Source organism: Spermophilus citellus (assembly GCF_964194105.1).
Source record: "Spermophilus citellus genome assembly, chromosome: X".
Taxonomy (NCBI): Eukaryota; Metazoa; Chordata; class Mammalia; order Rodentia; family Sciuridae; genus Spermophilus; species Spermophilus citellus.
Window position 1 is genome coordinate 12,092,863 of NC_138190.1, and position 15,788 is coordinate 12,108,650.

The 15,788-nt window shown below is 36.7% G+C and overlaps 1 protein-coding gene across 3 annotated transcripts in view; it reads left to right on the top strand.

The window, feature by feature from the left end:
* Nucleotides 1-14,539, top strand: part of REPS2 (RALBP1 associated Eps domain containing 2) — a 216,049-nt gene extending 201,510 nt beyond the window's left edge. For all 3 annotated transcript variants that reach the window (XM_081278301.1, XM_081278302.1, XM_081278303.1), the window contains exons 17-18: nucleotides 137-242; nucleotides 12,910-14,539. In XM_081278301.1, the coding sequence (XP_081134427.1) occupies nucleotides 137-242; nucleotides 12,910-12,978 (175 nt within the window). In that variant the 3' untranslated portion in view covers nucleotides 12,979-14,539. The remainder of the gene's footprint in view (nucleotides 1-136; nucleotides 243-12,909) is intronic.
* Nucleotides 14,540-15,788: the final 1,249 nt, after the last annotated feature.

Here is a 15,788-nt window from a genome sequence, read left to right on the forward strand (position 1 = left end):
GAATATGGGGTTTTATTTTTGGAGTCCTGTGATGTTAACCCTCGTTAGTGTGGCACCTCTCATAGATCAGAGTTCTGACCTGCAAGGGTCCAGACCTGTAAGCTCTTTTCACCAAAATGTTTGTACTTTTCTATAGGCAGTCTTCCAAACAGAAGAAGGCCATTCAAACTGCTATCCGTAAAAATAAGGAGGCAAATGCAGTGCTGGCTCGGTTGAACAGTGAACTCCAACAGCAGCTTAAGGTAAGGAATGTTTCCAAGATTTGGATTACCAGGCTCTTGCCTGGATTTTTTATTTTGCTTTGTGTTGACCACTGGCTGCCCATCCCTCTTGGTAAGAGTTGCCTCTGTTCTTTCGTGCTTGGAGGGACTAGCAAATTTTATAGGTAGGCTGCATATTATGTGTGTTAAAAGGAAAGATAAATCTACCAAAGTCTTTTTGAAGCATTTGTTGTCCAAAGCTTCGGAGTTAGTGCTTAATTGTTAAAATCCTCTCTGAAAGGTGATGCGTTGACTTCTTTCAAAGGAAGTGACCTAGGTACACTATCAAAGGGCAACCCCTCTTCTGGTACCATGAAAATGGTTCCATCCCACCTTCTCAAGGACATCAGTGCAATTCTTATCATCACCTATTTCTCTTCATTATTAATCTCTTCTGTGTTAGTTTCCCATAACAAAGTGTTACGAATTCAGTGGCTTAAAACTATAGAAATTTCCTCTCTTGCAGGTCTGGAGGCTAGAAACCTGAGTGTTGTCATAGTCATGCTCTCTTTGAAGGCTCCAGGAGAGAATTCTTCCTTTCCTCTTCCTAGCTTCTGGTAGTTTCTTGCAGTCCTTGGCAGTCCTTGGCCTATAGACACAACACTCCCAATTTCTGCCTCTACTGTCACATGGAATACTTCCTGGGTCTCTATGTGTAATTGTCCAAATTACTCTTCTTATTGTATCCTTCTTTTAAGGACACTGTTCATTGGATTAGGGCCCATCATAATATAGTATGACCTCATTTTTAACTTGATTACATCTGCAAAGATCCTATTTGCAAATCAGGTCACATTTACAGGTACTGCACACTCACATAGCCACTACTTGAATTTATATTTTGGTGAGACAAGATTCTCTACTGGATCATTCCCTATTCACCCATAAATGTGCTCCAGTGTTGCCCATTGCCCTTGACTGATTACTGCCCCATTTCTCTAGTCCCCTTCACAGCAGAGTTTCTTGGAAATTGTTTCTATTCACTGTCTTCACTTCCCCACCAATGGTTTTCTCTCCCCTCTACTTTAGTATGGCTTTGTTTTGCTACATTCATAGCCCTCTTATGGCCAAACCCAATAGGCTTGCTTTCATATAATTTGAATTTTCAGAAGAATATACAGAACTAACCATTTCTTCCTCAGAAATCACTTTTCTAACCAGATTTTGAGCTACCATACTTATCTGGTTTTCCTTCTACTCCACTGGTACTTTTTCCTTCCTCCTTTGCTGTCTCTTCCTTCTGTGATTTCTCTTTTACATGCACCTCCCTTGCTAAAATTTTTCGTTACAAAAATTTTCAAATGTGTAGGAAAGTTGAAAGAGTCCTACGATGCACACTCACATAGCCACTACTTTAGTTCTGCAACTTTTTATTGTAGTCTATGTACACCTCCATTTATCTATCACTTCTCTCCATTAATTCATATTATTTTTACATATATTCAGATGAATTTCAGACATATGAGTAGTTCTAAATATTTTAGCTCATACATTGTTAGCTAGAGTTCACTATTTTTATAGGTTTTTCTTATGATATAAAATTTACATACAGTGAATGTACCAATCTGTACTGATCTGAGGTGTTACATTTATTGAATGTATATATTTTGGAACCCAAAATCTTGTCAAATGAGAGAACATTACCATCACTCCATGAAGCTTTCTTGTGTCCTTCTCTGTCAGTTCCTAGCCCAGCCACACACAGGCAACCTCTATTCTGAAATTTTTATACCATAGTTTTGCATGTTCTATAACTTTGTGTAAATGGTACCCTAAAACACACTTTTTTTTCTTTTTTTATTGTTGGTCGTTCAAAACATTACATAGTTCTTGATATATCATATTTCACATTTTGATTCAAGTGGGTTATGAACTCCCATTTTTACCCCGTATACAGATTGCTGAATCACATCATTTACACTTCCATTGATTTACACATTGCCATTCTAGTGTCTGTTGTATTCTGCTGCCTTTCCTATCCTCTACTATCCCCCCTCCCCTCCCCTCCCCTCCCCTCTACTCTCTCTACCCCCTCTACTGTAAATCTTTTCTTCCACTTGTATTATTCTTCCCTTACCCCTCACTTCCTCTTGTATGTAATTTTGTATAACCTGAGGATCACCTTCCATTTCCATGCAATTTCCCTTCTCTCTCCCTTTCCCTCGCACCTGTCATCCCTGTTTAATGTTAATCTTCTTATGCTCTTCGTCCCTACTCTGTCCTTAGTTACTTCCCTTATATCAAAGAGGACATTTGCATTTGTTTTTTAGGGATTGGCTAGCTTCACTTAGCATAATCTGCTCTAATGCCATCCATTTCCCTCCAAATTCTATGATTTTGTCATTTTTTAATGCAGAGTAATACTCCATTGTGTATAAATGCCACATTTTTTTTATCCATTCATCTATTGAAGGGCATCTAGGTTGGTTCCACAATCTTGCTATCGTAAATTGTGCTGCTATGAACATCGATGTAGCAGTGTCCCTGTAGCATGCTCTTATTAGGTCTTTAGGGAATAGACCAAGAAGGGGAATAGCTGGGTCAAATGGTGGTTCCAATCCCAGCTTTCCAAGAAATCTCCATACTGCTTTCCAAATTGGCTGCACCAATTTGCAGTCCCACCAGCAATGTACAAGTGTACCCTTTTCCCCACATCCTTGCCAGCACTTGTTGTTGTTTGACTTCGTAATGGCTGCCAATCTTACTGGAGTGAGATGGTATCTTAGGGTGGTTTTGATTTGCATTTCTCTGACTGCTAGCGATGGTGAGCATTTTTTCATGTACTTATTGATTGAATGTATGTCCTCCTCTGAGAAGTGTCTGTTCAGGTCCTTGGCCCATTTGTTGATTGGGTTATTTGTTATCTTATTGTCTAATTTTTTGAGTTCTTTGTATATTCTGGATATTAGGGCTCTATCTGAAGTGTGAGGAGTAAAGATTTGTTCCCAGGATGTAGGCTCCCTATTTACCTCTCTTATTGTTTCTTTTGCTGTGAAAAAACTTTTAGTTTGAGTAAGTCCCATTTGTTTATTCTTGTTATTAACTCTTATGCTATGGGTGTCCTATTGAGGAATTTGGAGCCCACCCCCACAGTATGTAGATCATAGCCAACTTTTTCTTCTATCAGACGCCGTGTCTCTGATTTGATATCAAGCTCCTTGATCCATTTTGAGTTAACTTTTGTGCATGGCGAGAGAAAGGGATTCAGTTTCATTTTGATGCAAATGGATTTCCAGTTTTCCCAGCACCATTTGTTGAAGATGCTATCCTTCCTCCATTGCATGCTTTTAGCCCCTTTATCAAATATAAGATAGTTGTAGTTTTGTGGATTGGTTACTGTGTCCTCTATTCTGTACCATTGGTCCACCCGCCTGTTTTGGTACCAGTACCATGCTGTTTTTGTTACTATTGCTCTGTAGTATAGTTTGAAGTCTGGTATCGCTATACCGCCTGATTCACACTTCCTGCTTAGCATTGTTTTTGCTATTCTGGGTCTTTTATTTTTCCATATGAATTTCATGATTGCTTTATCTATTTCTACAAGAAATGCCATTAGGATTTTGATTGGCATTGCATTGAACTTATAGAGAACTTTTGGTAATATCGCCATTTTGATGATGTTAGTTCTGCCTATCCATGAACAGGGTATATTTTTCCATCTTCTAAGATCTTCTTCTATATCTCTCTTTAGGGTTCTGTAGTTTTCATTGTATAAGTCTTTCACCTCTTTTGTTAGGTTGATTCCCAAGTATTTTATTTTTTTTTGAGGATATTGTGAATGGAGTAGTTGTCCTCATTTCCATTTCAGAGGATTTGTCGCTGATATACAGGAATGCCTTTGATTTATGCATGTTGATTTTATATCCTGCCACTTTGCTGAATTCATTTATTAGCTCTAATAGTTTCTTTGTAGACCCTTTTGGGTCTGCTAGGTATAGAATCATGTCATCTGCAAATAGTGATAATTTAAGTTCTTCTTTTCCTATTTTTATGCCTTTAATTTCTTTCGTCTGTCTAATTGCTCTGGCCAGTGTTTTGAGAACTATGTTGAACAGAAGTGGTGAGAGAGGGCATCCCTGTCTTGTTCCAGATTTTAGAGGGAATGCCTTCAATTTTTCTCCATTCAGAATGATGCTAGCCTGTGGCTTAGCATAGATTGCTTTTACAATGTTGAGGTATGATCCTGTTATCCCTAATTTTTCTAGAGTTTTGAACATATAGGGATGCTGTACTTTGTCGAATGCTTTTTCTGCATCTATCGAGATGATCATATGGTTCTTATTTTTAAGTCTATTGATGTGGTGAATAACATTTATTGATTTCCGTATATTGAACCAGCCTTGCATCCCAGGGATGAATCCTACTTGATCATGATGTACAATTTTTTTATATGTTTTTGAATCCGATTCGCCAGAATTTTATTGAGGATTTTTTCATCTAGGTTCATTAGAGATATTGGTCTGTAGTTTTCTTTCTTTGAAGTGTCTTTGTCTGGTTTAGGCATCAGGGTGATGTTGGCCTCGTAGAATGTATTTGGAAGTTCTCCCTCTTTTTCTATTTCCTGAAATAGCTTGAAAAGTATTGGTGTTAGTTCCTCTTTAAAGGTTTTGTAAAACTCTGCTGTATACCCATCCGGTCCTGGGCTTTTCTTAGTTGGTAGTCTTTTGATGGTTTCTTCTATTTCCTCAATTGTTATTGGTCTGTTTAGGTTATCTATATCCTCCTGACTCAATCTGGGCAGATCATATGACTTAAGAAATTTATCGATGCCTTCACTATCTTCTATTTTATTGGAGTATAAGGATTCAAAATAATTTCTGATTATCTTCTGTATTTCTGAAGTGTCTGTTGTGATATTGCCTTTTTCATCCCATATGCTCGTAATTTGAGTTCTCTCTCTTCTTCTCTTTGTTAGCATGGCTAAGGGTCTGTCGATTTTATTTATTTTTTCAAAGAACCAACTTTTAGTTTTGTCAATTTTTTCAATTGTTTCTTTTGTTTCGATTTCATTAATTTCAGCTCTGATTTTAATTATTTCTTGCCTTCTACTTCTTTTGCTGTTGTTTTGCTCTTCTTTTTCTAGGATTTTGAGATGAAGTATGAGATCATTTATTTGTTGGTTTTTTCTTTTTTTAAGGAATGAACTCCAAGCAATGAATTTTCCTCTTAGAACTGCTTTCAATGTGTCCCATAGATCCCGATATGTTGTGTCTGTGTTTTCATTTATCTCTAAGAATTTTTTTAATTTCCTCCTTGATGTCTTCTATAACCCATTGATCATTCAGTAACCTATTGTTCATTCTCCAAGTGATGCATGATTTTTCCTTCCTTCTTTTATCGTTCATTTTCAGTTTAATTCCATTATGATCAGATAAGATGCATGGTATTATCTCTACTCCTTTATATTGTCTAAGAGTTGCCCTGTGACATAATATATGATCTATTTTTGAGAAGGATCCATGTGCTGCTGAGAAAAAAGTGTAACTGCTTGATGTTGGGTGGTGTATTCTATATATGTCAATTAAGTCTAGGTTGTTAATTGTGTTATTGTGTTCTATAGTTTCCTTATTCAACTTTTGTTTGGAAGATCTGTCCAGTGGTGAGAGAGGTGTGTTGAAGTCTCCCATGATTATTGTATGGTGGTCTATTAGACTCTTGAACTTGAGAAGAGTTTGCTTGATGAACATAGCTGCTCCATTGTTTGGGGCATATATATTTATGATTTTTATGTCTTGTTGGTGTATGGTTCCCTTGAGCAGTATGTAGTGTCCCTCTTTATCCCTTTTGATTAACTTTGGCTTGAAATCTATTTTATTTGATATGAGTATGGACACTCCTGCTTGTTTCCACAGTCCATATGAGTGGTATGATTTTTCCCAACCTTTCACCTTCAGTCTATGTATATCTTTTCCTATCAAATGCGTCTCCTGTAGGCAGCATATTGTTGGGTCTTGTTTTGTAATCCATTCAACTAGCCTGTGTCTCTTAATTGGTGAGTTTAAGCCATTAACATTTAGGGTTATTATTGAGATATGGTTTGTTCTTCCAGCCATATTTGTTTATTAATGTTACTAAACCTGATTTGTTTTCTTCTTTGATTATTTTCCCCCCTTTACTGTCCTACCTCCCACTGTTGGTTTTCATTGTTATTTTCAGTTTCCTCTTCCTGTAATGTTTTGCCAAGGATTTTTTGAAGAGATGGTTTTCTAGCTGCAAATTCTTTTAACTTTTGTTTATCGTGGAAGGTTTTAATTTCATCTTCCATCCTGAAGCTTAGTTTCACCGGATACATGATTCTTGGTTGGAACCCATTTTCTTTCAGTGTTTGAAATATGTTATTCCAGGATCTTCTAGCTTTCAAAGTCTGTGTTGAGAGATCAGCTGTTATCCTGATTGGTTTACCCCTAAATGTAATCTGCTTCCTTTCTCTTGTAGCTTTTAAAATTCTCTCCTTATTCTGTATGTTGGGCATCTTCATTATAATGTGTCTAGGTGTGGATCTCTTATGATTTTGCACATTCGGCATCCTGTAGGCTTCTAGGATTTGGGATTCTGTCTCATTCTTCAAGTCTGGGAAGTTTTCTCGTATTATTTCATTGAATAGATTGTTTATTCCTTTGGTTTGGACCTCTATGCCTTCCTGTATCCCAATGACTCTTAAGTTTGGTCTCTTTATGTTATCCCATATCTCTTGGATGTTCTGCTCATGGCCTAAAACACACTTTGATGGAAAGCTTCTTTCACTTGGTATTATATTTTTGAGATTCGTTTATTCTGTGTATATCAGTACTTTTTATTACTGAATAGTATTCCATTGAGTGAATATGACATAACTTGGTTGTCAGTTCTCTTCATGGGCATTTTAAACTGTCTCTAAGCTGGGAATGGTGGCACATGCCTGTAATCCCAGCAATTTGGGAGGCTGAGACAGGAGAATCACAAGTTTGAAGCCAGCCTTAGCAATTTAGTAAAGTCCTAAGCAACTTGGCAAGACCCTGTCTCAAAATAAAAAATAAAGGCCTGGAGATGTGACTTAGTGGTTAAGTACCCCTGGGTTCAATCCCCGGTACAAACAAAACACACACACACACACACACACACACACACACACACAAAGGAAAAAGTGCAGCAACTATTTTCAGTTAGGATAATTTTGAATAAAAACACATTTTTAAACAAGTTTTAGTGTGGAAGTATGTTCTCATTTCTCATGGGTAAATTCCTAGGTTTGTGATTAGTTGCTATTATGGTAAGTATATGTGATCAACTAGTTTTATTGGTAACTACTAGGCCTTTTTCCAATATAGTTGTAGCATTTGACATTCCCATCACTACTGAATTAAAGTTCCAGTTGTTCCACATCTTTATCAGTATTTGGTGTTATTATTTTTAATTTTAGCTAGTCTGTGTTATATACTTTTATCATCATTTCCTTGATGACTAATTATGTGGATCACTTTCCTGTGTGATTACTTACGTTTTATATTTTTAATATACTTTTTTAAGATATACACAATACTTTATTTATTTTATGTGGTGCTGAGGATCAAACCCAGTGCTTCACACATGCGAGGCCACTGAGCCACAACCCCAGTCCTACCTTTTGTGTTTTATGAAGTATCTTTTGGTCAGTTGTTGAATTGAGTTTTGGGTTTTTTTTTTTTTTTTTTGGTGTTGAGTTGTAGGTAGTAGCTTTTTACCTATGTTGGTTACCTGTCATTTGTTAGATATAAATTTTGTGAATATTTTCTTCTAGTCTTTGTTTTGCCGATTTCTTAACTATATCTTTTCATGAGCATAAGTTCTAAATTTTAATAAAGTGTAAATTTATCATTTTTAATAGTTATTACTTTCTTCCTATATTAAGACACTTTGTCCATCTCCAAATTATGAAGATATTCTTCTGTTTTCTTCTAACAGCTTTATTGTTTTACCATTTATATTTAGGATTTTGATCCATCTTGATTTATGTTTTGTTTATGATGTGAGATAAGGGTCAAGGTTCAGTTTTCCCCATTTTAATGTTTAATCCAGCACTATTTGTTGAAAAGACCTTCCTTTCCTCTTTGGATTACTTTAGTGCCATTGTCAAAAATCTAATGACCTTATACATGTAGGTTAATTTCTGAGTTCTTACTCTGTCTCATTCACTTATTTTTGGATCCTTATGCCAGTACCACACATTCTTGATTACTGTTGACTTATACTAAGTCCTGAAACTAGGTGATTTTCTTTTATCAAACTGTTCCTTTTATTTTTTTTAAATATTTAATTTTTATTTGTATTTGGACACAATACCTTTATTTTACTTATTTATTTTTATGTGGTGCTGAGAATTGAACCCAAGGCTTCGCACATTCGAGGCCAGCACTGTATCACTGAGCCACAACCCCAGCCCCAAACTGTTCCTTTTCAAGATTCCATTGGATATTGTAAGCCCATTGTTTCACAGAAATTTTAGAGTTGGTATATCAGTTTCTACAAAGTCAAAACTGATAGGATTATGATTGGATTTGCACTGATTCTCTACATCAATTTAGGGAGACTTGACATCTAAATAATCTTGAGTTTGCTAATATTTAAACAGAGTAATCTCCACAATTATTTAGGTCTTCTAAAATTCCTCTCATATGTTCTCAGTTTTGAGTATATCAGTCTTATAGATTTCTTGTCAAGTTTATTCCAAAGATTTTTGACATGATTGCAAATTTAAATTTTTTTTAAATTTTATTTTCTAGTTGAGTTTATGAAAGTCACAGAGTAGAAGACCAGCACCCCTCCAAATCAGTAATATTCCTGTGTACAGGAAAAATTGGTAATAGAAATTTTAAAAAAAGTATAATTGCATAATAGCTTGCCTCCTCCCCAAAGTGAAATACTTTGGTGCAAGTCTATCAAGGAATTGTATGCTAAAAACTACAAAATACTGCTCAAGGAAATATAAGAAGATCTAAATAAATGTAGAGACATATTTTGCTTGTGGATTTGGAAGATTCAACATAGTCAAAATTTCATTTTTCTCCCAAATGATCTTTAGATTCATTGCAATATCAATAAAGATCCCAGCAGGATTTTTTGTGAGAATACAGAAAGCTGACCCAAAAGCTGTAAGGGCCAAGGCACTGGAATTGCTAAAACAAATTTGTAAAAGAAGAACAAAATTAGAGGAATCACTTACCATCAAGTTAGGAAGATGGTGTGGTGGAAGGATTGGAGAATAGATCAATAAAACAGGATAGGGTCCTGAAATAGACCACATGCCTACAGCCTTTTGATCTCTGACAAACATGCAAAATAAACTCAAGGAGAAAGACTAGTCTTTCATCAAAATGTTTTGTAACAATTGGTTATTCATATGTAAACAATGAACCTTGATCTAAGCCTCAAACTCTATGCAAAGGTTAACTTAAAATGAGTCATAGATGTAAATGCTAAACATAAAGCTACAAAATTTTAGAAGAAAAAATAGGGAAAATGTCCTTATGACCTGAGGTTAGAAATGACATCAAAAGCATGATCTATTGGGCTGGGGATGTGGCTCAAGCGGTAGCTCGCTCACCTGGTATGTGCAGGGTGCTGGGTTCGATCCTCAGCACCACATAAAAATAAAATAAAAAGATGTTGTGTCCACTGAAAACTAAAAAATAAATATTAAAAAATTATCTCTCTCTCTTTAAAAAAAGCATAATCTATCAGAAAAAAACAATAAATTTACCTTCATAAAAATTAAGAACTTCTCTACCAAAAACACTGTCAAGAATTAAGAGGCAAACTACAGACTGGGAGACAGGGTCTTGTCAAGTTGCTTAGAACCTTGCTGAATTACTGAGGCTGGCCTCAAACTTGTGATTTTCCTGCCTCAGCCTCCCAAATTGCTGGGATTACAGCCATACCCAGTTTAGAAACAGTTTCAAAATGCCCATGAATAGAACTGACAACCAAGTTATGGCATATTCACTCAATGGAATACTATTCAGTAATAAAAGGAAAGAAAATATTTACAAATCACATATTTGACAAACAACTTGTATCCTGATTATATAAAGAACTCTTTAGAGATCAGTGACATAAAAGGAGGAGATTGAGGGGGAGGGAAGAATGATACAATGAAATTGACCAAACTATCCCATGTACATATATGAATATATCACAGTGAATTGTACATCTCCTTTTATTTAATAAAAGGAGTTCATTTTTTGTTCTCTGTTTAATTTTCATTATTATGATACAATTTTTTGCAGTGTTGGGAATTGAACCCAGGACTTCACACCTGCTAAGCAAGCATTCTACCACTGAGCTACATTTCTAGCCCTATTAGGATGTATTCTTGTAATGATAGTTTTGGAAATGCACAGCACATTGGGAACTTGTCAACTTTGACCTGGTTAGATTATATAGTTGGGGAACCTGCAAAGGCAGTTTCATTGGCTCCTTCTTGGTCTAGTGGGAGACTCAAGAGAGGACAATCTTTTGGTCTCCTCTGTGGGTGGAAAGACCTGGTTCATTGGAGCGGTAGGGCTGTGGATGTCAGCATCCAGGATATTTATTTACTCTTCAGCATCTTTTCTCCTCACCTGTGCCTATTTCTTGCTTGTCCAGATGTTCTGTTTTACCATTTTAGTTAATAAATCTTCAGTGCTCTTCTCTGGTGGCAGGAACATCATGGAATCTAATTGCTTCCGAAACAGACTTCTAGTCAACAATTATTTTAGCCAGTCCTCCTCCCCTTGTTCACTGCCACTTTTATAGGTATCTGGTGCTGCCAGTTGGAGTCCTTCAGGGACTCTTCTATGTAAAATCTGATTGGTTCTTATTTTTTCAATATGCTTAGCTTGTGTTTCAGCTCTCTTTACTTGATCCATATGTGTAATAAAGTTCTAGGTCTAGTGAACAGATGTTTGAAGAATCACCGAAGAAGAGCTCTAGTCATGGCCCCTCAGTCAGTTCCTTGACCAAGCTAATTTACAAATGCAAATGGTCCTTGAACAAATGACCTATGTGAGTTTCCTTAATGAAGGGGTCCCCTATGCAGCTCAAATTTTAAACTATTAATTTTCTAGCCTTTCCCAGAAGGACCTGTGGCCATTTACTAGGGTGGCTGTGTATTGTGGGAATGACTGGCTCTGAACTGGCACTAGTTTTAGGAGAGCAACTGTTACTATGACCCACCAATCAGAGCAGAGGCTTATGGAGGTCAAGTCATCAGTGAGGATTGGCTTAGGTCTATCTCATAGTGGTTTCAGGGCATTTACAAACCCACACTGTGGGTATTTCCTCAACCCTAGAATGTATACTTGGAATAGATGTACATAGCAGCTGGCAGAATTCCCATATCCCTTCACCTCACCCCATATTTGCTAAGTCATTTACCATTTGTTTCTTTGCCTGATCAGCTTATATATTTTATTACTATCATTTCTTCTTCTCTTTTGTTTTCCCTGTCTTATGACTCTATCACTTTAAAAAGTTCTGTGTTGCTTTAGTGGAGTTCCAGGAAGGTGTAAGTATGGACCTAGCATAGCGTGGTCTTCAAACCTTTATCTGAAAATCTCTATCCTGTTTTGCAAGATGATGTTATACTGTCCCATGACTCTGAAGACCATCCATAAGCTAGTGAAATATTAATGCTTACATATTAAGCCTGCTTCTCTTTCCTCTAAGCTCTAAATATGCATATAGAGTTTCTTACTCCGCTTTTTCTTTCTAGACACCTAATATACATCTGAGATAATTAATTTTTAGCCTCTCCTTGAAATGCCTATTCTTTTTTATATTATTTTTAGTTGTAGATGGACAGATAATTTTATTTTGTTTATTTATTTTTATGTGGGGCCGAGGATCAAACCCAGGGCCCTGCACATGCTAGGTAACTGCTCTACCGCTGAGCCACAACCTCAGCCCTTGAAATGCTTGTTCTTATCCAATCTTCCTACAACCAGCTATCAACTGGATAAACACTTGTGCTCTGTGCTAATTACTAGTGTGTTAGCTCTTCTGAAACAACTCAGAATTGAGCCTTTATACAGAATTCTTTATCGCCTTGACTAATTTGACTTAAGAATGCCTATGTGTGCTCCCTTTCTCTCTTCAAAAACATTTGTTTTAGGCCTGAAAGTTTGATTTCCCAAATAGAAGATTGCTAATTCTCTCTTCCGCCTATTACCAAGAAGTCACACATTAAGCATATTTTGTGCAGGATCCTGTATAAAACTTTGGTAGAGGAACAGCGAGCATGCCTTTTCATCCCTCAGACCTGACTATGTTGCTGGATTAGAAGCCAGAGATTGCAGCTAGAAATTTAGCTCGGGTGGCTTACCTTTCAGTATTACGAATCTGCTTTTGCCTTCTAGTCTTTCCCAATTAGCCTTTTAATTTTTAATATCATTCTCTGCTACCCTGATCCTACAAGGTAAGACTAAAGTGGGGTAATGGAAAAGGGTTCATGAGCTTCATATCATCATCTTCAGAAAGGAGTTGAGAGATTAGAAATTGTGAAGCCTCCCTTTGTATAATCATCGGTCCCTTCCAACACTTAAGTATTTGTGGATCCAGTTGTAAGTTTCCTTTGAATATTTGATAAAGTAGAGATAAACCCAGGAAATGACCCATTTGCCTTTTGTTTTTCTTCTCCCTGTTTTGTACTACTCAGGAGGTTCACCAAGAACGAATTGCATTGGAAAACCAATTGGAACAACTTCGTCCAGTCACTGTGTTGTGACCTCCACGTTTCAAGTGATAGCGGGTGACCTTGTCTGCCAAGATCTTTCTTTTGAATGTTTGAGCCCAACTACTTGTCATAGATGTCTGAATGTGTCAAAAGGTGTGAGCAGCAGAATATAATCCATATGACCTTTTCTCTTGCACTTGTATATTTTACTGTGGTGGAAAAAATTCTTCAACTGATTATCACACTTGAAATTGTAATTATTAGTGGAATTTATCTCCCATTCTTAAGTACATTGTCAAGGTATTAGATGCTGCTCCTTACCAAAAATCAGTCTTTTAGCAAATAATTTAGAGCATTATTTATTTAAAGAATTTATGATTTGTATAAAACCTTATAACCAAGTACCTTCGGGATGCTTGTTTTATTTTTGTATGTATATCACATGCAGTAGGTTGGTTTCCTGAATAATTGGGATTCTAAGTGGATAGTCTTTGGCATGATGATAATAAAAACAAAAGCTAAGATAAAACAAAAGCATCAGATTTAGACTGGCGCTATGCCCTCCACCACTATATGCCAAAATTGCTTGTCTAGTGCCATTTTGATGTTATATCTAGCTATAAATAATACATGACTATTGTTCTCTATTGAATGTCAAAGACTTATTGAGTTTTTACACCTCTGTGAAGTGGAGATTTTGGCAATGAGCTATTTAACTTGGCCAATCTGGGCCGTCAACTCACATAACTCAGTTCTTTCATGTAAATTCTGGGCAAGAGCAATCTACTTTTACTGCCTCGCCCTATCAAATTAAATATATAGTTGCCAGATCTCTACTTTTATCCTGCATGGGACAGCATATCTGTAAATGCATGAGTTTGGAAACCACCCATTGAGTATGAAAAGCCAGATTGATAAACCTTTGTTGTTTGAACCCAGGTATCCAGACTGGGGAGGAAAGGAAAAAGGTTACCAATAACCCAACAATCTCTGGTAGTTATTTTTATCTTTATTTTAACCTGGATCATCAAAGTAGTGGACATGAAGAAGTAATGAAAGAAAGTAGTCCTCACACTGGCTATATGACTAATTGGTTCTTTGTAAAATATACCCTTGGAAAGTAATTGGTTTATATCCAGTTCAGAGGAGCTCACCCGACTCCAGGGTAGGTGGTATGTGTGAATAACAAGTTCAAATTGCAGGAGCCTATATGCTACAGAAAGTTAGGTAGCTGCTGGTTCTCCTGAAAGGCCAAGTTGAAAGTGGGGATTGACCAACCCCTCAGGGTCACAGACCCTCACAGGGCTTGCCAATTTCACCATCACTTTGAGAGACTTCTATAACAAGACATAATGTCTCTTATGCATTTTGCTATTTTACAACTTTCTTTTTTTTATTGATTGTTCAAAACATTACAGAGCTCATGATATATCATCTTCCATACATTAGACTCAATTTGGTTTTGAACTCCCATTTTTACCCCAAATACAGATTGCAGAATCACAACTGTTACATACTCACATTATTACATAATGGCATATTAGTGACTGTTGTATTCTGCTACCTTTACTATCCCCTACTATCCCCCCTCCCCTCCCCTCCCCTCCCATCTTCCCTCTCTACCTCCTCTGCTGTTGTTCAATTCTCTCCCCCTTCCCCCCCCCTTTGCCCCTCATAACCTCTTATAATTTTGTGTATCATTGAAGGTCTCCTACCATTTCCATATGCTTTCCCTTCTCTCTCCCTTTCTCTCCCCCCATTCGTCTTTGTTTACTATTAGTCTTTTCCTCATGCTCTTCCTTCCTGTTCTGTTCTTAGTTGCTCTCTTTATATCAAAGCAGACATTTGGCATTTGTTTTTTAGGGCTTGGCTAGCTTCACTTAGCATAATCTGCTCTAATGCCATCCATTTCCCTGAAAATTCTATGATTTTGTCATTTCTTAGTGCTGCATAATACTCCATTGTGTATAGATGCCACATTTTTCATTCTTTGGATAGTGGGATAGGGCGTTCCTGGGGTCCTATTTGAAATGGCTTTGGATAGGTTTGCAATATTGGGATTATTAAGCCATTGATTTCAACATAGCTGAGAGCTTTTAGCAAAAGTAGGCATTTATCTAATATTTCCTTGTTCCACTGGCAAGCTTTATCAGTAGCTTATCAGCAGAAGAGAAAGGCTCAAACAGATGATGTTTTTTTTCCAAAGAAAAACAAATTGTTGAATCTATTCCATGCATATTTAAGGATTTTGAAGTGATTGGATTTTGAAAGTCCTGAAACTTGAACTATTTCTCTATTTCCTTTTTTTTTTTCTCATTTGGCTGCCTTTTTTTTTCTTTTGGGGAAGGGTTGGAAGTGAGTTTAAACCCTTCCTGAGATTATGAATGGGTCAGTGCAAATTTTTTGGTAACTTGTTTCCCCATGTGCTGAGACCTGGAGGCTGCAACAAATTTTATCAACAATGTTCTTATTGCACTTGTTTCACAGCACGTTTGGCTTTATAGTACATTCAATCCAGGAAAGACTAGCATATGCACTTTATCTCATAATCTTCCAGTACATGTGCAGTCACTTGGGATAGCACTTCATATCCACCAACCAGACATATAAACCAAGGAATGTTAGTTTATACTATGCATTTTAAAATATTGACATGCTATTTTCCCCCATGACAAATGACAAAGTGAGCCAGATTAGGAGGTTGGGGTTTTGTTTAGTTGGATTGGTTTTCATAAAGGAAAAATCTTGCATTGGACAATCAAAGCCTTCCAAGTTTCTCTAGTATATATAAAATGTGTGTGTGTGCTGGGGATCAAACACAGAGCCTCATGCATACTAGGCATGTGCTCTACCACTGAGCC